Source organism: Medicago sativa, chromosome 4 (genome assembly GCF_051527215.1).
Source record: "Medicago sativa cultivar Bolivia chromosome 4, Bolivia_mono, whole genome shotgun sequence".
Taxonomy (NCBI): domain Eukaryota; kingdom Viridiplantae; phylum Streptophyta; class Magnoliopsida; order Fabales; family Fabaceae; genus Medicago; species Medicago sativa.
The window spans coordinates 78,654,876-78,682,825 of NC_140752.1; the positions used below are offsets into that span (position 1 = coordinate 78,654,876).

Below are 27,950 nucleotides of genomic sequence, written 5' to 3' on the forward strand. Positions count from 1 at the left end.
AAATAATTAAGGTCAAATTTAAAGAAGGGATCGGTTTCACAAAGAAACCAACCAACAATCAAGTAAATTCATAAGTATTTCTTCAAAACTTATGGGCAAAAATTCCTTTTTGGTTAGTATATGACAATAACAGTCTCTTTGATATTTACTTCACATCTTATAATCTGCACATTGTTGGTTCCTTCACTGATTCCTATTAGTATCATGTTAATTATAATGTTTTTTCCCAATCTCTTGAACAAAATAAGACATGTTCTTTTCCTGCAGCAAAACTATATAATCCTTCAATAAATTTTTAAAAAGGTGCATATAGCTACGATTTGTGCAATATGTTTGCTTGATTTTCACATTTATGAAGTTTGCATTTTCCCTTAGTATGCTAGAGTGTAAAAAGGGCAGCAATTTTTTTTTTGAAAAATGCAGCTATTTCCCTTAATTTGCTCTTTTTTCCTTTATAACAAAGTTTTTCTTTGCTCAAAAAAAAAAAAACAAAGTTTTTCAAAAACTATCTTAACTTGGGAATGTTGTTTCTTTGGTTCATTTTGTGTGATGTGAATATTGGTGTTAATCCCTTTTTGGTAACTCTACAATAGTAGCGCTCGATTTTATAATTTTGGCTAATATGTAATCGTAATTTGCACATCATTGGTTCCAATTAGTTTAATCTTAATTATTATGTTGTTTTTCCTGATTCATGAACAAAATATATGCTCTTTTCATGAATCAAGACTTGGTAAGGCTTTGATAAATATTTCTAATGTTTGTGCAATATTTCTTTTATGGTAGACCTATCTAGGAATTCATATGTTATGGACCATAGCTTTTTATATTTATAGGCATGTAATATCTATGTTCACAATCAGTTCACTTTTAACCATTAACAAATGTGTTTGTCAACAAAATTATCCGAAAAAAAGCAATCTACCCCGTGCGAAGCACGGGTTGACAACTAGTTTATCTTAGAAAAGTATCATTTATGAAAAAAAATCTTACAAGAATAAAAGAGCAATTGAAAAATAAATTTATATTAACTTCAGAGATTTTTATAGTAAAAAAACACATGACCCGTTGTTCTTCCGCATTCCTGGGTTACAGTTGAGATGGTCCCACTCTAATTTTGTCCTTTATTGCACATGTGTACAAACTATGAAGCCCCTTATACGGATACAGATGCGCGTGCGATACAATACGGGTACGCGGATACGTGAATTTTTTTAAATTTATAACACGATACGGTTATGATACGTTAACAAAAATTTATAATAAAACTTATCTGTATGTAAAATAATTGAAGAAAATTAACACTGATTACTCTTCATTATTGTATTATTATAAAAGTTACAATTTTTTAAAAATAATACATGTGATCAAAATATATTTTCTTTTTGAAAGTTTTCTTATAAGTCATATTACATTTTCATATGTTGGGATATCAAGAGAAACATCATTAAAAGAACTCAAGACAAATTTTATCTAATGTTGATTAACGAAATCACCTCTCTTGCTACGTTCATCCACGAATAATTTTAAGTGGTTCATCGAGAAACAATTCTATTGATGCATATCTAAAATTGAATCATATACTTCTATAATGAATTTTTGCAACATTGTCTCACTTTTTTACTCTTCATCTTTTTCTAGGATACGTATCTGTGAAGTATCTTAGAAGTATCTTTGTGTATCTGTGGAGTATCACATAAGTATCCGATAAAATATTTATTACAAATTAAAATAATTAATTCCGATACTCCGTGGGTACGTATCCGCGAGTATCCGTATCCGATACGGGTACGTCTCCATTTTGGAGTATCCGAGCTTCATAGGTACAAACACAAACGAATGCATAATGGACCCATGAGCTTATGTAGAATGAGCACCTGTTTGGCTGTGCGGTAGAGATAGTTGATTTTATAAGATTAATTTTTTAAAATTGATATTAGTTAAAAATGATTTCGATTAAAAATAATTTGTGTTTAGATACATTCATTTGAAAGTGCTTAACTATAAACTCGTGTGTGAAAATCAATTCTAGAATAAAAAATTAATTACAAATTATAACTTAAAGTAAAATCAATTATGGAAGCATAATTAATTCAACTCGACAATAACCACATATGTCGCAATCAATTGTACGCCCCAAAATTAATTATGGTCTATCTAAAAGTGAAACCAAACATACACATAAACATGTTGATATGTGAAAATTTTGAACCACGATGCCATAGAATCTAGTAGATATGTTCACAAAATTTTAATAATAAAAATTATATATATGTAAAATATTTATAAATGAAAAAACTCATTATAAATTTTTTCTTTGGTGAGTTGGCAGCATGGGGACGAGGACACCATAATTCTCAATGTTGATGGAAGTGCTTTGAACAATTCAGAAAAGGTGGGATATGGTGGGTTAATACGTAAGCACGATGGAAGTTTCCTTTGTGGTTTCTTTGGTAGCGTGGGGATCTCGAATATTTTACATGTTGAGATTGGAAAAAACTTACCTACTGTTCCTTACGAACTGTTGGTGTTGTTTTATGCTGATTCATAAAATAAACCGCTTAAAACCGTGTCAACAAACACATATAAAAACGTCGTTTGATTTAAATTATGTGAAGAACCGGTTGAACAGTAGGTAAGGCACTATATGCAAAGTTTTCCCCGTTGAGATTCATACGTTGTTGACTGATATAAAGATATGTTGGGAGGCAGATTATAGAAAGATTATGTGTTTCTCCGATTCTCTTCATGTGGTACAGTTGGTGATGAAGGACATCTCAAGGTTTCATCATTATGCAAATCTCTTGAAACTCATCCATAATTATCTTACTAAGGATTGGTTTATTTCTATTCAGCATATCCTTCTGAAAGGAAACTCTTGCGCTGATATCTTTGCTAAGTTGATAGCTAATAGTTCAGACCATCTTATTACATTTGATGAACCTCTTTCATGTTTATCACATGCTTTACTAGGTGATGCTTTAGATGTGTCCTTTTCAAGGACTTAGTTTTCTTCTCTTTTTTTTTCCTTTCTTTTTTCTTTTTGTCATGTAACCAAAAAAACTATAATATATTATAGTCTCTACGTTAGAAATCAACTTAAACATCATTAAAAGAGTTCAAAATAAATCTCGTCTAATACTAACTAATTAAGTCTCTTTCCTCTCGTTAACATCATCGGTGTACATCTCTACGAGTTTCTCACATATATTCTAGATACATATTCTAGAATATTTTTGAGTATTTGATACGAATCCAATAAAATATTTTTAAAAATAAAATAAATGAATTTAATACCTTTAAATTGCGTATCCGTGAGTAGCCATAAAGTATCGGCATCACACGTATCCAATTTTAAATTATCTAGCTAGACTTAAAAAAAAATCTAGACTTTATTGCCGATAAGCATCCATCCAATAATAACTCAAATAGGAAAATGCTATTTCTCTAGAAAAATGGCATCAAAATTTTTTCAAGACACAGCTGATAAATTTTAATTGCATGGTTTATTTGTTCACTTCCTAGTTTTCAGCCACATCTCATTGAATTGTGACAAATAGTGCATTGTGATTGGCTGCTCTTTATTCTTGAAGAATTCTTGATGGTTTGTATTCTTGTCCAGAGGAGACCGAAGCCAAGTCTTCCTTGTTTCGTACATATAGATACAAAATGGATGGTTTATATGCATGCAAATTGGATGACACAGCAAGCCATATATAAATTGTTATAATTAACTATAACTATTTCTATCATGTTTGTTTTTGATGGATCTATTTCTATATCATGTTAGTTAGTTGGTTAATTCAATTTTATATTTTGTAAATGAAAATCAATTTTATATAATAAGATTCTGGTTCAATTACATGTTGTAGATAGAACAATACTCCTATATTTTTTTTGACCAAATACTCCTATATTTATTTATTATTGTATTTTTAATGCTCATTTATTTGTTTTTGTTAATAATTTAACACACTTATTATTGGAACGTAAAAAGAACATAAAATATATATTTACATTTATAAATTTATATCATTTTGTTAGCTATATCTTCAATAATACTAGTAAAAAAGAACTTCAATAATACTTTTCATTAACAATATTCCTATAAATTTCATTTTCTCAAATATATTTTAAAAAAAATTCAAATATTGTTCACGTATGTAAACACAACATAATTACTTTCATAATGAAACACAAGATAGTTACAAGAGTGAGCTAATCAATGAAATGTGAAATTTCAAGAGTACTTTGAGAATGACTAAGTAAAATACACTCTTGTCCCTAGAAATGGATAGATCCTCTTGCCTTGCATGTTGAATGGTGGAGATGACCTTAGCATAAGTTGAATAGTCAAAGTGTAAAAATCCTCTTGGTTTGGTCCTTTGTACCTTTGCAATGTAGTTGTTTGTTCTTTGTCGGGTCGACATGTATTAGTTCATAATCCACAAAGCGTCAAACATGTTAGGGCATAGACGTTTATCCTTCATCAGGTTGACTTGTATCAGTCCACAGTCCACCAAACGTCAAGTAAGTCTGTTGGGAGACATTGGTCTTTCGTCGAATTGAAATGTGTATCAGCCTACAACTCAGTAAACGTCAAACTTGTTAGGACGCAACGTCTGTCCTTCGTCGGGTTGACATGTGTCAAGTCAAATATAAACTAAGCTATAGGACACTCATTTCTAAATGTTAACAAGAACACATACTTTTCTAAAGTTGTGTTTAATCAAAACTAAATTTGTGAACTTTAATTCAAAAATATATACAATTAATAGGGGAACCACTTTAATTAAATAGTACACTAAAGGTGGAACAATTTTGTGGTTTATTACTGGTATTCCTATTTTACTTACGGACGAATTCTAGATGACGAGTCACTCTTCGAAAACTGAAACCAAAAGATTAAGACAAAAAATGTTATTAAGAGGGAACATAAAAAAAAAAACTGAAGATAGTGGAATCTATAGTTCATAAAATAATAATTTGATATAGCTTCAGCATATACATAACCGTAGATCGTTAAAAAGACAACGTATAATTAAAAAGACAACACATAAAAACGTTAGCAACTATAGTCTATGGAGAGTTTTCAACACACATTTGTTCATTATATGGACTATGGAGAGTTACAACAAATTTGGAGAGATAAAACAAGAGTACAGTATTAGTATTAATGGATATGTTGATACAATTTATAGATTTGTACGCTCTTAAAACACTTCTTTTGTGGAAAAAGAAAAACAGAAAAAGAAGAAAATTACATCATACGTACTATCGTAACATGTATGTATGTGATTCATTGAATCTCAATGATATCTTATTGAAAAAAGGTCATTACAATATGAAACATCACTCATGGCCCATTTGTGTTGTACGTGTACATGTTTTATCAGGAAAGGAGTTTAGCAGCAACACCAGCTCTTGCAAGTGGAACACACATGAGATTATGTGCTCTTGGAACCGTAAGACCAGGTCTCTCATCCATGCTAACCTTAACATCATCACCTTTCAATATTTGTCCATGTGGGCCTGGTACTTGCAGATCAAAACACTGAATAATGGATGAAAGTAGTGTGGCCATTCCTGCAGTAGCCAAATTGACTCCAGGACACATCCTTCTTCCAGACCCAAATGGTAGAAGTGTGAAATGTTGACCCCTAAGATCAATTGCAGCTGCTTCACCTTCACCTGCTCCAGCATTTTCTAAGAACCTCTCTGGACGGAATTCCAATGGTTTTTCCCAATATTTTGGGTCTCTTCCCACTTGCCATACATTGAAAAGTATCAATGCTCCCTCTGGGATCACATATCCGTTGATCTCACACTCTTCGGTGCATTTTCTCTTCACCACCGGTAGGGGTGGGTGCAAGCGGAATACCTCCTTCACCATGGCGCGAATGTACGGAAGATTCTGAACATCTGATTCTTCAACAAGTCTATCTTTTCCCACAACAGAGTCAATCTCTTCTCGTGCTTTCTTCAACACTCTTGGATTGTTGATGAGCTCTGCCAAAGTCCATTCTGTTGCCACAGCCGTGGAATCTGTCCCTGCAGAGAAGAAATCCTGCAAACAAAGGAATTTGACTTAGCATATAATGGAGCGAGACAATCTTATCTAAAATGTAATATACTCTCATTGGTTACTATTACAAGCAAAAAACCACTTCTTAAGTTCATTGAATGAGTAATGTATGTGGTCATAAATATAGACCACATAGATCATTTCTTCAGTGAACCTAAAAAGTAATTTTTTGGTTATAACAGTGAGCCGAGGAGCATGTATTTAATACCAAAGCAGTTAGAAGAAAAGAAACTCACCACAACAAGACCCTTGATCTGTTCCTTTGTAATTTTGATCTCCATGGTCTCATCTTGTGCAAATTCAAGCAAAGTGTCAAGAAAAACAACATTCTGCTCGCCTTCTACGATTTCTCCATTTTTTCTTTTGTTCACGATCTCTTGTCGTTTCTTGATAACTTTTTCAATGATAGGATCATACTTATTGAAAATCTCCTCAGTTCTCTTGTCATAGTTTCCAAACTTAAACTTGTTCAAAGGCCAAATAAAGTTTGTAACACTATATTCTCCAAAGATCTTAAGAACATCACGAGCAATATCTCTAACCTCTTCGGCCTCACCCAACATCATCGTAGAGATTGTGCTGTTTGTCCACCTGAGAAGCTCCTCAGTTACATCAAGTGGCTTTTGAGTTTCAGCACTATTAGCCATGACCTTAAGAACCTTACGGATTTCTCGGCTCCTCAATGGCCTCAATTTGTTAACAGTGGTGGCATTGAGCAAGTCGTTCATGATAAGCTTTCTAATAAACTTCCAGTAAGGTCCAAAGGGAACCATAGCAACAGAATTGTCATAAGTAAGACGACTAATAGCAGAGGTTTGGAACCTTGTGTTAAAGGAAGTAGCTTCATGGGTTTGAAGGAAAAGTTTGAACAAGTCAGGGGTAGAGGCAACAACAGTAGGCATGGAACCAAAGTAAAGAGTGTACAAAGGGCCATAACGTTTTCCTAACTTGATAAGAGTGTGGTGAAGAAGAGGGTTATCCAAAAGATGAAGATGACCAATGAAAGGAAGACGAGGTTTAGGGCTTGGTGGATTAGGAAGATGTCGAAGTGCCTTTGATTTAGCAGTAGGTGTTGGACGCAAGTGTATAAACAAAGCAATCACCAATAAAGCAACTGCAATTTCCACCAACATGGTGTATATATTTGCTTAAGTTTTTAAGGATACTAAGAAGTAGAAACAAGGTTCTTATTAGTTTACTCTTAGGTTTTGAGAACAAATAGGATTGATGTTTTGCCCTGAGAGATAAGGTTTCCAACACTCCCCTTTTATAAAGGTAATAACCTCTTGATTCCGTATAACATTCTAGTTCTAGTCTCACTCGTGTTTAAGAAATAAGAATTAAGCGTTAGGTCCTAATTTTCTTCTATCTTTGTGGGGCCTACAACTACAATGGTGGCTTCAAAGAAAATATTTATATTTCTTGAATGATGTACACATAATGCAAAATGCAAAATAAAACTATTATGTTTCCATACTCTTTCTCTGTGGCGGCTTACGTACAATGAGTGATTCGTCGGTTATATGAAATAAAATACTACTCTTCAAGCTGCCACTCAAAAATTCTATGCTTCTTAATTTGAAGAGTGCAGTTATCTCTTACTGAAAGATTTTCTAATCTTTCAAGGTTGAAAATTATGACAAATTTAAAATCAATTAATTTTGCTTTGCATAGCTAACTATTGTTTAGATGAAAATAAGGAGTTTTTACTAGGTGAAACATTTTCTAATGTTTCAAGGTTGAAAACTATGCCAAATTTAAAATCAATTAATTTTGTTTTGCTATTCTAGTATTTATTTATTTTTATGTCAAATTATGTACATGTATATCCTCACCTACTACTACCTTTCTAGTAACTTAGTAAGGGTGGCACACAACATGTTATTCACAGAACCTATCTTGCGGGATTGCATCTACAGTACAGGGATAGGTGAGAACTTCCACTTGACTATTCAAGTTAGCCCTACTTTCTAGTCAAAAAAGAAACCCTATTACATTCAATTGTTAGTGTGTTAGTATACTTTTCTACAAGGAACATTCAAATTCAAATGTAACTATAAAAGGCAGCTGTGAAGTGTGAACTGCAGTGAAGTGTGAAGGAAGGAAGGAAGTTGCACCGGTCTTGGTCTTTGATAGTGTCGACAAAAAATTCTATACATTTAATTACTACGTCAATTGTTTCTTTAAGAGTTTTACTACGTCAATGTCACAAACTGCAGTATTTGTCCATTCATGGAATTAAAGTAACCAGTAAGAATGCACATATTCTCTCTCATGCCTACATCTAAATTTGATATGTTTTGCACTTGATTACTTTTAGTGGGTTTATTCGAAAAAAATCACGGGTAATAATTTGTCTGATTTTATTCGAATGTTACCCCCTCTATCAAATGAAAAATGTTTGGTAGATAATATATACACCTAAAGTAGCAATATGGCTTAAAATTAGCTTTGGATATCAGCCCAACATTTTTCATCCACAGATGGAAAAGTCTAAGAAACTATCATATTTTACCGTTGATTGCAACATGGAATTAAGGCCATAAACCAATCAATATCTTGGTATATTGTTTCTCTATTGTGATGTTTCCTTTGTACACCTCAGCTATCATGTTTTACTATTGAACATTTATGAATAATTCACCATAATTCTGATAACATGTTAGAACTTTTGTGTTTTGCTTTAGTAAGCTTTGAATAACTTTATAATATATTAATAAATTTCTCTACTTGATAAAGTGTCTTTGCCGGCACATTTTTTATAAGGCAAAATCCATATTTTAAGGAGTGTAAAAGTATTTTGTTATTTTAGTAACAAAATCAAGTTCCATATAGCACTATATGTCACATGCCAGCATGGGGGAAGTAGATGGGCAAAACTGCATACCTACCCTCAGTTCCTCACTCATTTTTTTTTTTTTTTGACCTAGCTGTGATTCAGATAGATGTTGTGTTGTTTGTGACTTGTGATAATAGAATATATCCAAAAAACATTGATTGACACATAAAGGCCATGTTTGTTTTATATTTTTTAGAAAGAAAAAAACCTTTTGTTATTTTTAAGTGTTTGTATAGGATTTTTGAAAAATCATTTCATAAAAAAAAAAATCTATTTTGACTTTAAAATAAAAAGTTATTAGGATTAGTTTTTTTGCAAAATCTTTTATTTGTTAAAAAATAAGGAGGTAACATATGAACTAGTTAAAAATCAATTTTTTTTTTAAAAAATGATTTTTTTTAGATGGTAAACAAACAGAGATCACTTCAGTTTTTCCTTTTAAAAATCTCTACATTTTTGTAACACAGAATCAATTTTTTTTTTAAACGCATCCAAAATCATACACATTTAATTAATAAAAAGGAAATGTTAAAAAATGTCTAAAAAAACTAAAATAGAAATATTGTTTTAAGAAATGATAAGAAAATGTGTATTAATTTTTTTTTTTAATATTTCAAAATTGTTGTTTCTAAGGTTAAGTTTTTATCTTTTGCTTTTTCAACAAATATTTTTGAAGCACTTGTTTGCATGACTTTAATAAAATTACGATACAAGTATTTTATTTGTCACTTTTTAACTGTCTTTTTTTTATCTCTTTATGTGTTTCATGATAATCCTCTCAAAAAATTATGTACCAAAATAATCAATAAATATTGGTACTATCATTTCTTTTTTATAATTCTCTTAATTATTTATTATCTTATTTCATCTCATTATCTTTCTCCTATAAACAACTTAAAATTACTATTAACAAATCAATAATTAATATTTTGTTGAACTTTGAAAATGAAAAGTCAATAAAAACAAGAACATAGGTAGGGGTGGGAACAGACCAGGCCGCCCGACAGGGGCCTACAGCCTAGCCTATTTAAAGTCTAGCTCAGCCCAGCTCGTTTATTAACAAGGTCAGACTCAAGTTTTTTATAAGGCCTATTTAATTAAACAGGTCAGGCTAAGGCTTGCAAAAAAGCCTATTAAGCCCATCAGCCGGCCTATTAAGCTTTTCATATATAATATATCTTCCATTATTGATATTTTTGAAGTTTCTTTTCATAAACACAAGCTTTCATATGATTGGTTATTTAATAGCTGATATATTGGTGTGATTAGACCTTCATAAGTGTCGATTCAAAAAAAAAACCTTCATAAGAATTCATTATTTAATAGCAAACATATTTGCGTGCTTTAGGCCTTAATAAGTTCTGGCCTATTTAGGAGTAGGCTTACATGTGTTGCCAAACCTTAGCATAAAATAGGCTTTTAAATAGGCTTTCAGGCTTCATCAGACCTTTAAAAATGTCAGGTCAGACCTCGAAAATGAGCCTATGAAGGGTAATAGGCTAGGCTCAGGCCTATAATTTTTGAAGTAGGATAGACTTAGGTCTTACAAAGTCCGGCCCGGCCTAGCCCATTTCCACCCCTAAACATAGATAGTACATATTTTAGATCAATAAATTAAGTCCCTTAAAAGATAACTATTAATAGTTTTTCTTACATAAATATTAATAATTTAATACAGTCAAAATATTAGTAGTTTTTCTTACTCAAATATTAATAATTTAATATAGTAAAAAAATATTAACAAATTAAGATAGTCAAGGAAGACAGCCTTGTTTGAGGATAATTATTCACGAAATGACATATGCCAATAGATTCAAAGATCTAGCGTCACTACATATTATATAATTCATTCATTCAATCTTGAGTCCGGTTTTGGTCTCGGATATCAACGTGATTCATCTTCAACTGTACTAGTACTTTTGTTTTGAGAAATGATTTATTTACATCCACTTTTTGACAACTTTTTGACAACTTTCTCTCTCATATTCACATTGTATTCTTAATCTCTCTCCTTTTTTCTCTCCCTATTGTTTTGAACCAATAGAAAGAGAGTAAATAAAAGTTGTCATCAAAATTGTTAGATATGGTTGGGGAGGAGATTCTCTCCTGTTAAAGTGTTCTCCAGTGGAATCCAGGCCATTCAATTTTTTTCAATGCAAGCATTAATGATTATTAAAAGGGTAATTAAAGGATCAGATTTACACTGGACAACATCCAATGAAATTCTCACTGGAGAGGATCCATGCCCGATATGGTTGTACAAGTATCACAACTCTTTTGTTTTTTGTGAAACACACGGGAATCACATCTTATTGTTAACCTCCATATAGAGTTTTAATAGAATAATATAGAGACGTCTATAATTTCAATAAAATTAACAATAGTATTACATATCAAAAGATTACTGGACAATTTGATCCAAAAAAAAAATTAAATTATAAGACAATATATAATAAAGGGTTAGATGATGTTCACTCCTTGTCATTTATGCGAGTTTTGGTTATTCTATATCAAAAGATTAGAGACAATATATAATAAAGGGTTAAATGATGTTTACTCCTTATCATTTATGCAAGTTTTGGTTTAACCTTATGTAAAAAACAAAGTTTGAGATTCACTTTTGTAATTTAAAAATTCTTTGATTTTAGATCCTCAAAACATCTGACTGTACAGTTAAACTTATGCGGTGCATCGAGTTTGTCATTTTTTTGATTATGTGACATGCTTAGTGGATATTATTAATTCTTTTAACTTTATTTTTTATAGTATTAAAAATTAAAAAATGTTGGGCTCCTATATTTTAACATGAATTTGCAAGATCGTACCCCTGTATGTTGCAGCTTGTCTTCCAACACATGTCCCTTTAAAACCTTGACCACCCCGTCAACACTAGAGCTCCTAACCACCTTACGAATCTCCCTCACCTTTTCTTCGCCCCCCCCCCCCCCCCCCCCCGTCATGACCTAATTATTCACACCTCCACCACTCCCTCGGCTCCCCTTTCTTCCCAACACAATCCAAACTCCCTCCCTCCCTCAACTTCGCTTCCTCCTTAACGCCCTCTCCACCAACAACCTTTCCAACCAACTCACTTTTTTCTCCCTCAAGAACTTGCTCTCCCTCTTCAATCTCCCCCACTCGAAATGCTCTCTCCTTAACCACCTCCTTATAATTGTCGAATCGATCAAACCATACAACCTTGGCTAAAACTCGATAATTACCAAAATAGACATTATTTAAAGCCTTAAACAATTTACCAACATCTTTGACATAGCAAGAGCAGACAAAACCATAAGCCTGACCATTGGCGTTGTGTTTTTTTAGCCAAATACACATCCTCCAACATAGCATAAACTTCAAAACCATGTCGTAAGTAGAAGTAGGGAATATGCTTCGACATGTTGGTGAAGTAAAAGGAAACAAATTTCTTAAAGTCAGAACCCACATGGTCTTCCTTCTCTCCCTGCCGAATTCGAGACCATGAACAAGACAAGTTGTGACCTGAATCAATTCTTGATCGTGCAAGACCAAAAATAGTGACGAGTTTTTCCCTGCTTAACTGTGATCATACCGATTGAAAACTGTATTGCACCATAACCCTATCATGTTCAAACCGCTCTAATCCAAAACCTCCTTGCCGTGAATCCCCTGCTGCATGTCCTGACCTCAATAACCCTATTTGAACGCTTTCCAATATTGCGATATCACCTCAGTCCATTCTCCCTTATCCCCCCATTTTGTGGCACCTTACTTGGACCCCGACCATCGATTGTACCTCGTCACCGGCGATTGAGAATATCGGCGCGGTTGCCCTTGACGGAGGCTAGGGTCACCACCTCTCTCTATCTTTTTCTCTTTGCATTGTTTTTTATTGGATATATCATTTATTCAGTCCTTGTAAATATATCACTTATATTTGGTCTTCGTTGTTTTATTTTAGTCTCTAAAATATTTATTCACATTGAAATTCTTCTATATAATATATACAATATTTAGTTTTTGTCCTTCAAATATGAGCTGCATAAGAACTAAATTGAATATTACACGTATTATATAAACCAGGCCCGGCCCTGGGGGGGTGCAAACAGCTCAACACAGCTGGGCCTCCCCCAGTCATGGGCCTCAAATTTTTTTAATCACCACTAATACTATTGCCCTCTAATTTTTTTTAACACCCCCAGCCATTTTCTGTCATCTTGTTTTAGCCTTTTAGGCCTATTAGAATTAGGTCATCTTGCTTTTGGTGTTAGGTGGGGGTTCATCATGTATACGGTAGTCATTTTCACCTTTGGGTGTACCGTATATATACGACACCTTGTATTTATCTTTTAAAAAATATAAATAGAACATTGCTCTTTAAAAAAAATACGTTTTAATTTTATCATTGACCTCTTTTCATTCCTGATGACATTCTGTCATTACGTAATATTAGGGACTTATTGTGACATTTTGATAGAGTTCTCATGCAATTTATACTGTTCTGGAGTGCAAAAAGCTTAAATATTGAAGTCTGTTCGAAGGAAATCGCGCCACGCCAATTTCAAGCCGTGCTGCGATTTTTGAAGCAAAATTACATCCTCCCTGTTTGAGGGAAATCGCGGCACGCCTATATGCATGGCGCGGCGCGATTTTGACGGGTCAGGCCCATGACTTCTATAAATACTGCACTCAATCTGAAGAACAAGGGTTACGATTTTGGAGAGCAAAGTGCGATTTTGAGACATCAGAGACGGCTAGAAGGGCGATTTCTTCATCCTTTTACCAATTCATGTATGTTTTAATTATTTCATTGATTATGCTATTTGTAAACTCGATTATGAGTAGCTAAATCTCTCAGAGATTAGGTCAGAGATGAATCTATGTAACCCTAATTGATACATGTTGCTGTGAAACTCTATTACTTATTAATGATATTCTAGTTTTCATTCAATTCAATTGTTCTTAATGCTTTTTATATCCTGATCAAATATAAACATGATGTTGTGAGAACGAATGACTACTGACCATAGCTTTCGACTTAGACCTAATTGAATTGTTCTAATAAACATGGTTAGTCTAGGAATGGATAATCGTTTGTTAGTGATATTAGGTTAACGTGCTTAAACCTTTGATGATTATTAGACCACCTAAGGAATTAGGGGCTGTAGTTTAAAAAGAGGGTCCTAACTCAAGGGATTGATTAGGGCTAATTTGTTAACTATCGTGAAACTAGAGAATCATTAGTAATAATAGGTGCAGTAACCAATTAGGGGAAACATAGAGGATTCGACAGACCTGATCTCATCTCTCTCCATATTTTCTTAATCAAACCTATTTCTTTTATTTGATTTCTTAAAATCAAACCAAATCTACTGCCTAGTGGCAAACTAAAATAAACCTTTATACATCCTATTTTTATAACGCAATTGAATTATTGAAGTTAAAAACAGTCCTCGTGGGATCGATATTTTTACTACTTCGATAGTATTTGGTTCACTTGATTACTTTGCGTTGTGCAGTGCTACTAAGGTATTTTGCTGTTTATGCGAGGTAAACAGAGCTCAGACGACCTAGAATACGATCCAGAAATTGAAAGGACTGCTAGAGCACTTCGGAAAGCTGTCCGATCGCAAAGGTTAGCTCAGTCCGTTCCACCGGGTGTTCGAGAACAAATACCGGAGCCACTCTCAACTGAATCCGAAACAATCTCTTCTCCTAAATCTGCAACTATGGAAGGAGAAGGAGTTGTACCACCGAGACCTAAGCTAGGAGACTACGGGTTAGCCACTCATCGCGGTCAACTGACCCACACTTTTCAACCAGCTAACCCTGTAGCTTTCGACATCAAGACAACTGTCCTCAACGGTTTGAGGGACAAGCAATTCGATGGGACTGAAGCTATGAGTCCTCATGAACACTTGAGCCGCTTTGCTGAAACCTGCGAGTTTTGTGTGCAACCAGCCACCGTGACTGAAGCACAAAAGAAGCTAAGGCTGTTTCCTTTCACCTTGACGGGAAGAGCAAAAGATTGGTTGCTGACAATACCAAACGGGACTGTCCAAACATGGGAAGAGTTAGAGCTGAAGTTCTTGGAGAAATATTTCCCTATGTCTAAATATTGGGAAAAGAAGATGGAGATCTCTAACTTCAAGCAAGGAGAAGGTGAATCATTATATGATGCTTGGGAGCGATTTAACTTACTTCTTAAGAGATGCCCAAATCATGAGTTCACCGAGAAACAATACCTCCAAATCTTCACTGAGGGGGTGACTCCAAACACTAGAATGTTCTTAGATGCTTCCGCGGGAGGTAGTCTCAAAAGCAAAACTGATCATGAAGTACAAGCTCTAATTGAAAACATGGCTGGCAATGAGTATCGTGATCAAGCTAAAAAGAAAGAAAGAGGAGTGTTTGGGGTGAGTGAACAAACTGCTATCCTTGCGAACCAAGCAGCTATGAACAAACAAATCGAAGCTCTAACTAAGGAGTTTCAAGGCTTCACTTTGGCTCATAAGCAACAACAAGTAGCTGCAATCAAATGTGACTTATGTGGTGAAGAACATCCCAACGGTGAGTGTGATCCAGAAGGATCAAGTGAAGAAGCTAACTTCATGGGAGGTTATCAAAGGCAGAATCAATACTACAATTCAGGCATCAATAAGCATCCAAATTTAAGCTACTCAAATAACAATGCTTTGAACTCTCAAATGCTCACTCCTCCTCAACAACAACAAAGGAAGCCATCAGCTCTTGAGGAAACTATGATGAACTTCATGAAGATGACTCAAGGCAACTTTGAAGAGATGAAGAAGAGTCAAGAAGCTGAAAGAAAGAACAATGAAGCTTCTAGGAAGATGCTTGAAACTCAACTAGGGCAATTGGCTAAGCAGTTGGCTGAACAAAACAAAGGCGGATTCTCAGGTAACACTAAAGATAACCCTAAGAATGAGTCTTGTAATGCTATTGAATTGAGGAGCAAAAAGGTTTTGACACCTTTAGTTCCAAAAGCTCAAAAGAAGGTTGATGAAGTAGTTGAGATGGAGGAGAACGGTGTAGTTGAAAAAAATGATGAGGGTGTAGTTGAAAAAGAAAATGATAATGGAGTAGTTGAAAATGAAAGGAAGAAAAAAATAGAGGGAGAAAAAAGTGAGAAGTTAATTGATGAAGATTCAATCTTGAGGAAGTCGAAGAGTCAAATTTTGAAAGATGGAGACAAACCACAGGTTATTCCATCATATGTGAAGCTTCCATACCCTCACCTTTCAAAGAAGAAAGAAAAGGATGAAGGTCAATTCAAGAAGTTCATGCAACTTTTCTCACAACTTCAGGTGAACATTCCTTTCGGCGAAGCTCTTGATCAAATGCCGTTGTATGCTAAGTTCATGAAAGACTTGTTGACTAAACGAAGGAAGCCTAAGGATGATGAGAACATTGCACTTTCTGAAAACTGTAGTGCTATTCTTCAAAAGAAGCTGCCACCTAAGCTGAAGGATCCTGGTGCTTTTACTATCCCTTGTTCAATTGGACCGGTAGACATTGGAAGAGCTTTATGTGACTTGGGAGCAAGTATAAATCTGATGCCTCTTTCAATGATGAAGAAGCTTAAGTGTGGGGAACCAAAACCAACAAGAATGACCATTACTTTAGCTGATCGGTCAATCTCTTATCCTTTCGGTGTGCTTGAAGATGTGCTAGTCAAGGTTAATGACTTGGTGTTCCCAACAGATTTTGTGGTCCTAGATATGGCTGAAGATGAAGACATGCCACTCATTCTAGGAAGACCTTTCCTTGCAACTGGTCGTGCTTTGATTGATGTTGAACGTGGAGAGCTAATGTTGAGGTTCCATAAGGAGCAGGTAGTCTTCAATATCTTTGAGGCAATGAAGCACCAAGATGAGAATCCCAAGTGTTACCGAATTGACGTTGTGGAAGAAACAGTCGAAGATAAATCCCTTGAATCTCAACCTATTCAATCTACGGAGGTGGAAAGTGTGGAATCTATAGACAGACAAGAAGTAATTGAAGATGTTGGAATAATAGAGGGTGTTAAGCAACTGGAAGTAAGCAAAGAACAGATGAAACAACAATCATCAGGAGACATCCGTGACAACAAGTATGGGGGATTGACAACTGGTAATAATGAAATAAAGACTACTACCACTGGTCCAGGTGGTAAATTGTCTTATAAGAGGATTCCCTATGGGATGCGTAATGGGCCGGCTGCTTTTCAATGGTGTATGCTTTCTACTCTCTCTGATACTTTAGAAAGAGTTAGGAGGTACTGTGACGAAGGGTTGGCAAGAAACAAGCCTATTGATGAAGCTGTGGACCTGAGGAAGTCTGGTGCACAAGGAACTTTCAAGGGTAAGGAACAAAAGCTGAAACGGTACCGTAAAGGAGGACTCCCAAACAATGAAGAGGGAGCCACATCAACTGATCCTTAGGGATAGTCATCAGTCAAGCTAGTGACGGTAAAGAAGCGCTGAGTGGGAGGCAACCCACTATTTATTTTTCAGGTATGATTTTATTGCTTTCAAAAATAAAAACACAAAAATATTTTTCTTTTCTTTTGATACAAGGCAGGAAAGTTTTAAAAATTTGTTCAAAGATACCTCTTGCCAAGAAAATCATGCAAGGTACTGATGTCTTGCATGATTCTCTCCTCAAAACTTTTTCAAAAATTCAAGGAACTCAGGCATTTTTCAAGAAAACAAATTTTTTTTTTTTGGCCTGAGGAAGCAACGAATGCTCCCTGTTTGACCAAAATCGCGCCGCGCCTATATATGGCCGCAGCGCGATTTTCAAGAGCAGATAGCCTAACCCCCTATTTTAATGAAATCGCGCCGCGCCTTGTATTTGGCCGCAGCACGATTTTGCTTAAAAGCTTCCCAACCGTTGCAAAAACTAGCCGTTGTAAACCCACTACCTACCAACCGTTGCAAAACTAGCCGTTTCTAGCCGTTACAACGCAAAATCGTGCCGCGCCTTGCATTTTGGCGTGCCGCGATTTTGCCCAAACAGGCCTATAAAAACCTAACTGTTCATCATCATTTTCATTCCATTCTTCCTACCTTTCTCTACCAAAACTTCCCTAAACTTCCATTCACGAATTCTCCTCATTTTCACCATCTTATTCACTTCTTAACCATCATCAAACCAACATTCCAATCACAAATTCATCAATCCAAACCACCATCAAACCACAATCATTCAAAACTTTCCCAAACTTCACAAAACTTTCCATTCACCATCTTCCCAAACCACAAATGGCCTCCAACCAAAGAAACACTCGCTCAAAGAAAGCCACCAACCCCAAGCCATCCACAAGCAAATCCAAACGTCCTCGTGCCGCATCCGAACCACCCGAAAACGCCATCCATTTCATCAATGACCAAGCCCAAGAGTTCCATCAATCTATGAAGAGTTTCGAAGTAATAGGGGAGAGGAAGTTTGATTTCACAAAGCTAGTGAAATATCCTTTCTTTGAATCTGAATTAAGAAGGAGGGGGTGGACGAGGTTGAATGAGATGATCGACGAAGCAAACAACAAAACAGTGATCGTCGAATTCTTTGCAAATGCAAGGGTGTCCGATACACCCTTTCAATCTTTTGTTCGAGGAAAGTACATTGATTTCAGCCCGGATGCTCTCAACGCATGGCTGAATGTTCAGGCACCGGAGGAGTGTTGGGTTGAAAAATTGAGGAGGGAGAGATTTGCTATTACGGAGGATACCTTTGATGAGATCATCACCACCATGTGTAGGCCTGGGTCGACTTGGAAAAAGTCCCGGATGCTTACTTATGCGGAGATGCTGCCGGTACCCAAGGCGTGGGTATCATATGTGGTCCAGACTCTTGAGAGTGCATCTTGCACTTCTGAAATTCCTCTCAAGAGGGTGCTTGCTGCCTATGCCATCATCAAGGGGCACCCTATAGATATTGGCCGCCTCTTGGCCAATAGTCTTCATGATCTAGCAACCGGGAACACCACACAATTGGGACATGGAAGCTTAATTAATTGGTTGTGTGAGCAACAGTTGGTGCCGGCTTATGATAGTGATCTCAACACAAGCAATATGAAGCCGATCACCGACTCGGTCATGGATGGGTTTGTCAAGAAATATGAAGGCTATATGAAGGAGAGAGAGAGGGAGGCAGCAAGACAACAACAAATGGAGCAAGGAGGGAGTAGTAGCCAAGGGGGTTATGCTCCTCTTCACCCAAAGCTTGAGGAATTCATGCATGTGCAAGCTAATTGGATGAATGAGACTTCGGACCAGCTGTGGGTGAACCGTCCTAGGTTCTCAGCTGCGTTTGCTGCGGAGGCTCAATTGCATATGGGTCCGATTAGTGGGTCTTATGAGAGGTTTGGAGGTTCCCGTGAGCGCATGGAGAAATATTTTACACATCAAGAAGAGTATGGGCTGCGCATGAGGAGGGAAATCACTGATGATTTCAATACCACCGAGCAAGATCAAGGGGATGGCATCTTTGAAGGATTGAGGACACCGGGGGCTGGACACTCGGATGATGATCAGGACATGGGCTGATCTACTGATGGATTAGCATTTTCTGCTTTGTATTTTATTTTTCAGTCATTTTTCTTTTGATGTATTTTCTTTTTATTTTCTTTTTAATGTCGAAGTCCATTGAAGTTATTTCCCTATTGTAATTGCTCCTGCACTTGTTTATTATTAATGAATTTGTTTTGTTTCATGTGACCTATTCCAGTTTAGTAACAGTTGTTTGATGAAACGGTATTCCAAAAGTTCTAAAGGAGGGGTGACTTGATTCAAAGGCGAAGTGTACGGAGTTGCTAGGTAGTCACATACTCCCAGAAATCTCAGCCATAAGGTTCATTGCCAAATTTATTTTTCAATTTACTTATATTTAGATTAGTTTTCCATGCAACTACATTTCTAGAACTTGCATTGTTTCTCTATTATTGATTGGTCTTTGTCAATTACACACTGAGGCAAAAGTGCTTGGTCCTGTGAGCCTTTTTGAAGCCTACCCTGTTTTAATTTGTTGAATTTATCCTTTCTTAACCAATTGTGAGCCGGTAGGATTAGAACTTTTTGTTCGGTGACAAACTACATTACAAGCCTAGAGACTTTTAGGACTTGTCCCTTAATGAATTTCTGAGTTAAGGCATTGTAGAATGTTGCTAAAGATTAAGTTTGGGGTTGCTATTGGAATTTGCAACCAACTAAGTTTGGGGTGGGGGTACTAGAGAATTAGAGAACAAAAATGAAAGAATTATGAAATTGTCATGCAAAATATACACATAAAAATGGTGTATCAAAAAAAAAAAAGAAATTGAATGATGAAAAAGGGACAAAACATTGAAAATCCGAGTAACTTCAAACTCGAGTGTCCCTAAATGTTAAAAATATTCTCTAGTACCTTTGCATTGATTGTTATTCCACAAGGTGAATGATTGAAGGATTGAATTTTGTGCTTTAATTTCCGTAGGAATGCCTAACTCAAATTTTGTGTAGCCTACTTATCCAAATATATCCCACCTTTCACCTAAGCCCCGTTATAACCCTAAAGACCTCAAAAGTGTGTAATGATATTGACTTTGATTGATGTTTAGAAACTTTTCAAGCGTATGGTAATATGTAGACCTGCATGTCGACTGGTAGAACCCTGTTTCAATTTGATGCGAGGAGTTGTGAATTGGTGGATGCGAACAAGTCAAACTAGCTCATCTTTAGCTAGAAGGAGAATGAACTTTTGGGTACTATCGTTTTGTCAGGTAACTGTTATTTTACTGTCATTTGTCACTGTTGCAAGCAAATTCCTTGAGGACAAGGAATGGTTTAAGTTTGGGGTTGTGATGACATTCTGTCATTACGTAATATTAGGGACTTATTGTGACATTTTGATAGAGTTCTCATGCAATTTATACTGTTCTGGAGTGCAAAAAGCTTAAATATTGAAGTCTGTTCGAAGGAAATCGCGCCACGCCAATTTCAAGCCGTGCTGCGATTTTTGAAGCAAAATTACATCCTCCCTGTTTGAGGGAAATCGCGGCACGCCTATATACATGGCGCGGCGCGATTTTGACGGGTCAGGCCCATGACTTCTATAAATACTGCACTCAATCTGAAGAACAAGGGTTACGATTTTGGAGAGCAAAGTGCGATTTTGAGACATCAGAGACGGCTAGAAGGGCGATTTCTTCATCCTTTTACCAATTCATGTATGTTTTAATTATTTCATTGATTATGCTATTTGTAAACTCGATTATGAGTAGCTAAATCTCTCAGAGATTAGGTCAGAGATGAATCTATGTAACCCTAATTGATACATGTTGCTGTGAAACTCTATTACTTATTAATGATATTCTAGTTTTCATTCAATTCAATTGTTCTTAATGCTTTTTATATCCTGATCAAATATAAACATGATGTTGTGAGAACGAATGACTACTGACCATAGCTTTCGACTTAGACCTAATTGAATTGTTCTAATAAACATGGTTAGTCTAGGAATGGATAATCGTTTGTTAGTGATATTAGGTTAACGTGCTTAAACCTTTGATGATTATTAGACCACCTAAGGAATTAGGGGCTGTAGTTTAAATAGAGGGTCCTAACTCAAGGGATTGATTAGGGCTAATTTGTTAACTATCGTGAAACTAGAGAATCATTAGTAATAATAGGTGCAGTAACCAATTAGGGGAAACATAGAGGATTCGACAGACCTGATCTCATCTCTCTCCATATTTTCTTAATCAAACCTATTTCTTTTATTTGATTTCTTAAAATCAAACCAAATCTACTGCCTAGTGGCAAACTAAAATAAACCTTTATACATCCTATTTTTATAACGCAATTGAATTATTGAAGTTAAAAACAGTCCTCGTGGGATCGATATTTTTACTACTTCGATAGTATTTGGTGCACTTGCAAGGATTCTATCAATTCCCAGAGCCGAGCCTCTGAATTTATAAACCAATTTCAACCTTTTATTAAATGTTGACTGTCGGTACATATGATGAATTTGAAGTAAAAGTCTTTAAACTATTTGTGGAAAACAAAATGTCTTTAAAATGTTGAACAAACTCGGTCCATAAAAAATAGGCTATGACGGTATAGATGATTTTATATTTTTCGAAAGAATGACGATATAGATGATGAAAACAAAGAAAACGTTAATTATATTTTGTTTGTCCCCTAGTGTTACTATTCAACGAAAACAATATTTTGTCCTCTGTGCTGGGAGCCAACATAGACTGGAACTGTACTTTGACGAAATACTCCCTCCGGTCCTTATTATAAGAAACAATTGACTTTTTTGGTTCATAGAATAATTAATGTATCTTGTTACAAATATAGACTAGATACATCACTTACACAATGAACCTAAAAAGTCAACTTTTTCTTATAATAAGGACCGGAGGGAGTAATCCGCAAAACTTAACTCTAAAGTGAGCATTAATTCATGTCTATAGTTAAGTTTTCCACTTAAAACAAATTGTGTGGCAGCTGAGTGAGTTGGAAATTGTATTTTTTTTGGTGGACGGAGTTTGAACTCTAAATCTTACATTATATTATGCATTGTGCTTACTCCATCTGTTTTAAAATGAGTGTCGATTTAGCCAATTGCACACAGATTAAGGAATAGAATAAAATAATCAAATGTCATAGCAATTTTACCAAATTATCTTAATCAACTATTGGTTTGTTTTTCATTAAAGATAAAATAATACTTTGGAAGTAGTGTAACATAATATTAATTGAAGGTACAATTGAAAAGAAAAAGTTATTATTGCATTGAAAACTGAAAGCGACATTCATTTTAAAACAATTTTTTTAACTAAAACGACATTCATTTTAAAACAGAGGAACTATTAATTAAGCTAAGCTCACAAGTAGAGCTTAAAATTGTATATATTCAAAGAAAAGTATGTGGCTCCCAGTCCCAGGTACACAGCATCAGTTGATTAAATAATTGATTTATTATCTTTTCCTTCCTTTTCGATTAAAATAGGTGTGTTATTGACTTGACTCATGGCCACATCTTTATAATCCAATATTCTATGACACGACAATCGACAAGTAAACACCTGGTTGACTGCTGTGCTAACTTGTAGTGAAAGGATCATGTTAACTTGTGCTCTAAGGGCACATGTTAAGGAATCTAAAAAAAATAATTTTGCATTGGAAAACATAATATTCTAACTTTTAAGAAGTTGGCTACACGACTTTTAATATATGTATTTCTATAATGAGTTCATTAACATGTGCCCTTAAGGGCACAAGTTAACATTTGCCTTAGAGAAATAATATTTGTACAATCTTTTTTGACAACTTTTAGACAACTTTCTCTCTCATACTCATATTATATTCTTACTCTCTCTTTCTTTTTCTCTCTCCATTGTTTTTGATCAATGAAAATAAAGAAAGATGAGGTTTTCATCAAAGTTGTTATCAAATGATGGTTCAAATATCATTCCTCTAACTTTTATCCTAAATATTTTTTGTTTCAAAAGTTAACATTCATTTTGGTATTTTAACATTTTAATGCGGTTTTCTTAAAAAAAAAAAATTAATGCGGATCAATTTAACCCTTTGGCGAAAAAAATTTAAAGTAATTTTTGATATTGTTATATCAAAGATAAATTAGTTTTGACCTAGCGTAACAAAGAATAAGAGCCTGTTAGTTAAAGTTTTTTTTTTCCTTTCTAAAAAACTCCTTTTTTAAAAAATAATCAATTTTAAGAGTTTTGCATCCGTTTGTTACAACTTTTTAAAAAAATTAGAATCTGAAAAAATCTAAAAACAACTTCAAATTAGAAGCTGTTAAAAGCCGCTTTTTAAAAAATAATTTTTTTTAGAGTAGATAGAAAATATTGTTTAAAAGATTTAACAAATTTTATAACAAAAAATCGCTTTTAAATAGTTGTATCCAAACAAACTAGATTATTTGTTTAAAAAAAGTGATCTTTATTATGGTAAACAAATGCAGAATAAATTCTGATTTTTCATAAAATCTCTAAAATATAATCTCTAAATTATTTTATGTAAAAATCACTTTATTTTAATCCATAACAAGCGGACCCTAAATTTGTCTCGAAATGAACATACAGTTTTAGATTTTACTTTTGTTGGTGAGTAAATTGACCCACCCAAAAACTGTGTAAAATCAAAATGAGTCTTTATTTAAATTTAAAAATCTAAAATATATAATTTTAATTTTAATTAAGTATAATTACATTTAAAAATCATAGATATTTTTTTAAAAGTACGTCTAAAAAATTACATATAGTGAATAAAAAATTACCCTATATTTTCCCTACATTTTTTTCCCTTTTTTTTTTATCAATTTTAACAATAAAAATATTAGCCTCCTCTCAAAATAATTAAGTTGTTATTGCGTAATGTCTTGCAAAAAACCGAACTAACGCAAACCGTATTAGTTTGGTTTGGTTCAATTGTTTTTTACAAGTTAACCGAACCAAACCAAATCGCTTGCTTTTTTATATTTGGCGGTTCAGATAAATTTTAGCCTCAAAATTCAGCCGAACCGCGCGACAAACACCTCTATTTAGGGGTGTTCAAAATCTAATCGACCCAATAGAAAACTGCAAACCGAACCAATCTTAATCGAAACTTGCAGAAAACTGCATTTGGTTGTATTCATACCACTTTTTCACTCAAACACATGGTTTAGTTTACAATTTTTATTTTGTCACCCGAACCTAACCAAATTGAACCACAAACTTAGAGAAACAATGACTTAGCCCAAACAATCACTCAACCTAAAATACTCTTTTTTGGTTATATTTTCACTCAGCCCATTTTTTTTTTGTGGTGACCGAGGTTTGAACCCCGACCTTGCATATATTATGCATTGTCCCTACCAACTAAGCTAAGCTCATGAGGACTTTCACTCGGCCCTTTATTTTTTCTTGTTCTTTTTCAAATTAAGTTAAAAAATTATACAATAGAAATCGTATAAAATAAACAACATCAACATCATCCATAAAATATTTCATCAAAACCTCAAAATCAGGGAATAAATTTTACAAATCGTATAAATCAATGGGTAATTGTACATATTGATGATTTTGATTATATTTTTAACATCCTTTTTCTCTTCTTATTGTTTTTGTAATTGAAGTTAATTATTAATTGTTGCACTTTTTTATGCACCTTAATGATATTTGGAGTTAATTAATTGTTCAAGCTAATATAATCAAAATTGTTGACATAGTTTTTAAATTATGTGATGTCTCAAAAAAAACTGAATCAACCAAACCAATTTCACATATATTTTTTATCCTTCAATTCAAACTAGTTTTAACTTCAAACTCTATCAAGATCTCCTTCTAAATTGAAGTAGACAAAACTGGTAGGTGCAAAATCTCCTTCTAAATTGATTTAATGAATATCCAAATTGGTCATTAAAAAGTTACCTTTAGAGATATGATGACTAGACAAAATTGGTAGGTGCAAATAAGAAAAAGAAAACGTAAAATAGCTACCCATACTGAGGCCATCTTCAGTCCTCACCTACCCAAATTTCACCTACTCAGCTCGAATAACATCACTTACTTTACTTACTGCAACTGTTTCTAGTAATCCTTTTTTTTTGAGGGACTGTTTCTAGTAATCCTAATACATAGCCGCCTCAATTATTGTAAATGGTCTATTATTCTATTCTGTTCAACTTTGTCACTCCTTATTATATAACATTTGAAACATATAAAAAGGTCCACACTACTTTATTTCTTCATATCCATTTCCATCATAACACATCAATCACATAGCCAAACTTCACCCCCAAAACAAACAAGAGAATAGAAATGGCTTTCACTACCAATGGTTCTGAAGAAAGTGAACTGTACCATGCTCAAATCCATTTGTACAAACATGTATACAACTTTGTTAGTTCCATGGCACTCAAATCAGCCATGGAACTAGGCATAGCTGATGCAATCCATAACCATGGAAAACCAATGACTCTTTCTGAATTAGCCTCTTCTTTGAAACTTCATCCTTCTAAGGTTAATATACTTCACCGATTCTTGCGCCTTTTAACACACAACGGTTTCTTTGCAAAAACAATAGTGAAAGGCAAAGAAGGAGAAGAAGAAGAAATAGCATATTCTCTCACACCTCCTTCAAAGCTTCTCATAAGTGGAAAACCAACATGTTTATCTTCAATTGTTAAAGGAGCACTTCATCCAAGTTCTTTAGACATGTGGAGTTCCTCAGAGAAATGGTTCAATGAAGATAAGGAACAAACACTGTTTGAGTGTGCAACAGGGGAGAGCTTCTGGGATTTTCTTAACAAAGATTCTGAGTCTAGTACTTTGAGTATGTTTCAAGATGCTATGGCATCTGATTCTAGAATGTTTAAGCTTGTTCTCCAAGAGAACAAACGCGTGTTCGAGGGTTTGGAGTCTCTTGTTGATGTTGGAGGTGGTACTGGTGGTGTTACAAAACTCATTAATGAAATTTTTCCTAACCTTAAATGCACTGTTTTTGATCAACCACAGGTTGTTGGTAACTTAACTGGAAATGAAAATTTGAACTTTGTTGGTGGAGATATGTTCAAATCTATCCCTTCTGCTGATGCTGTTTTACTTAAGGTAAGCATGTTCAACAATTGTTACTATTTCAATTTTGGTCTATGAAGCACGGACACTTGCACTGCACACACCGGACACAATATTGACAATGACATAGACACCAGAATTGAATTTAGTCAACGAAACTGTTTGAATTTAATAACATATGACTGCGTCGAGATAATGTTAAGACATTAAAATGTGTAGGACACATTACCTTCAATCTTGTTATATAACTTTAACTAATAAGGATAAAATGGTAGTAACTAGTAACAAATTAAGATGCATATTTTGGATCAACCAAATAACTAAATTAAATGTCAATTGTCTTTTATTACAGTGGGTTCTGCATGATTGGAATGATGAACAATCCTTAAAGATATTGAAGAACAGCAAAGAAGCAATTTCACACAAAGGAAAGGATGGAAAAGTGATTATCATCGATATATCAATTGATGAAACAAGTGACGATCGTGGATTAACTGAACTGCAATTGGACTATGATTTGGTGATGCTTACAATGTTTCTTGGTAAAGAAAGAACAAAGCAAGAATGGGAAAAACTCATATACGATGCAGGTTTTAGCAGCTACAAAATTACCCCCATTTCTGGCTTCAAGTCTCTCATTGAAGTTTATCCTTAATTCTGAAGTTGCTGCATATATAGTTATAAATTACGATTTAATAAGTTTCTATTCATAGAGATCATTGTTCCCTACTACAGAAGTAGGTGTTTTGCCTTTCATTACTCAAAGTAAAGAGGAAAATAATGTTATGTGTGTTTCTGCAAGACAGATTAAGTTTAATGTATTGAAAACAAATTTATTTGAGATCGTTACAGAATATAAAAGCTTACTGATTGTGATTCTCATTCAACTCACATTTCTTCAAGATTTTTCTGCACTTGCGTACAATAGAAAGTACCTTTTTTTTTTTTTTTTTTTTTTTTTTATAGAATGCATAATAGAAACTTCGACTACATCATTTGTCCCTTTTAGTAACATCACATTGCAACAATTACTGAAAATGTTACCGGATATAGCGACAAATCAGAAAGAGTTACGTGTTAGTGTGTCACATATCAATCATGAGCTTATTCGTGCATGAGAAAGAAGGTTGTCACAAATCATAAGCTTTCTCATGAGCGCATTCATGTCATATTAATCATGAGCTAAACGGTTAATACATATCAAATGGTCAAAAGAATTTATAATTTCAGACGAAGGGGGTATTAGTTAAATAATATTAAATATACTTAGCTAAATATTACAATAAATGCGACCAATGGTGGTTGGATTTAGAGAAGAGGTTAAACTTTTACAATTTTCAAATCAAAATTCTAACATAGAGAAGTATCTATAGTCGGTGTTCGATATTTCTTCTATTATGTAGGATGGACAAACATCATTCTGGTCACTCATGTCTTTCAACATGATTCATGAAGTATCCACCACCCGACTT

The 27,950-nt window shown here is 34.4% G+C and overlaps 2 protein-coding genes across 2 annotated transcripts; one reads left to right on the forward strand and one right to left on the reverse strand.

Moving 5' to 3' along the window:
• Positions 1–5,139: 5,139 nt before the first annotated feature.
• Positions 5,140–7,324, reverse strand: LOC146932262 (2-hydroxyisoflavanone synthase-like). Its single transcript, XM_085703996.1, has 2 exons — positions 6,322–7,324; positions 5,140–6,067 (listed from the first exon to the last, which is right to left on the reverse strand). Exons 1-2 carry the CDS (start codon positions 7,216–7,218, stop codon positions 5,393–5,395), a joined length of 1,572 nt encoding a protein of 523 aa, XP_085560122.1. The 5' UTR covers positions 7,219–7,324; the 3' UTR covers positions 5,140–5,392.
• An 18,327-nt stretch (positions 7,325–25,651) lies between these two features.
• Positions 25,652–27,365, forward strand: LOC146932263 (isoflavone 4'-O-methyltransferase). The gene is made up of 2 exons (XM_085703997.1): positions 25,652–26,511; positions 26,831–27,365. The coding sequence occupies exons 1-2, from the start codon at positions 25,723–25,725 to the stop codon at positions 27,131–27,133; spliced, it is 1,092 nt and encodes a 363-aa protein (XP_085560123.1). The 5' UTR covers positions 25,652–25,722; the 3' UTR covers positions 27,134–27,365.
• Positions 27,366–27,950: the final 585 nt, after the last annotated feature.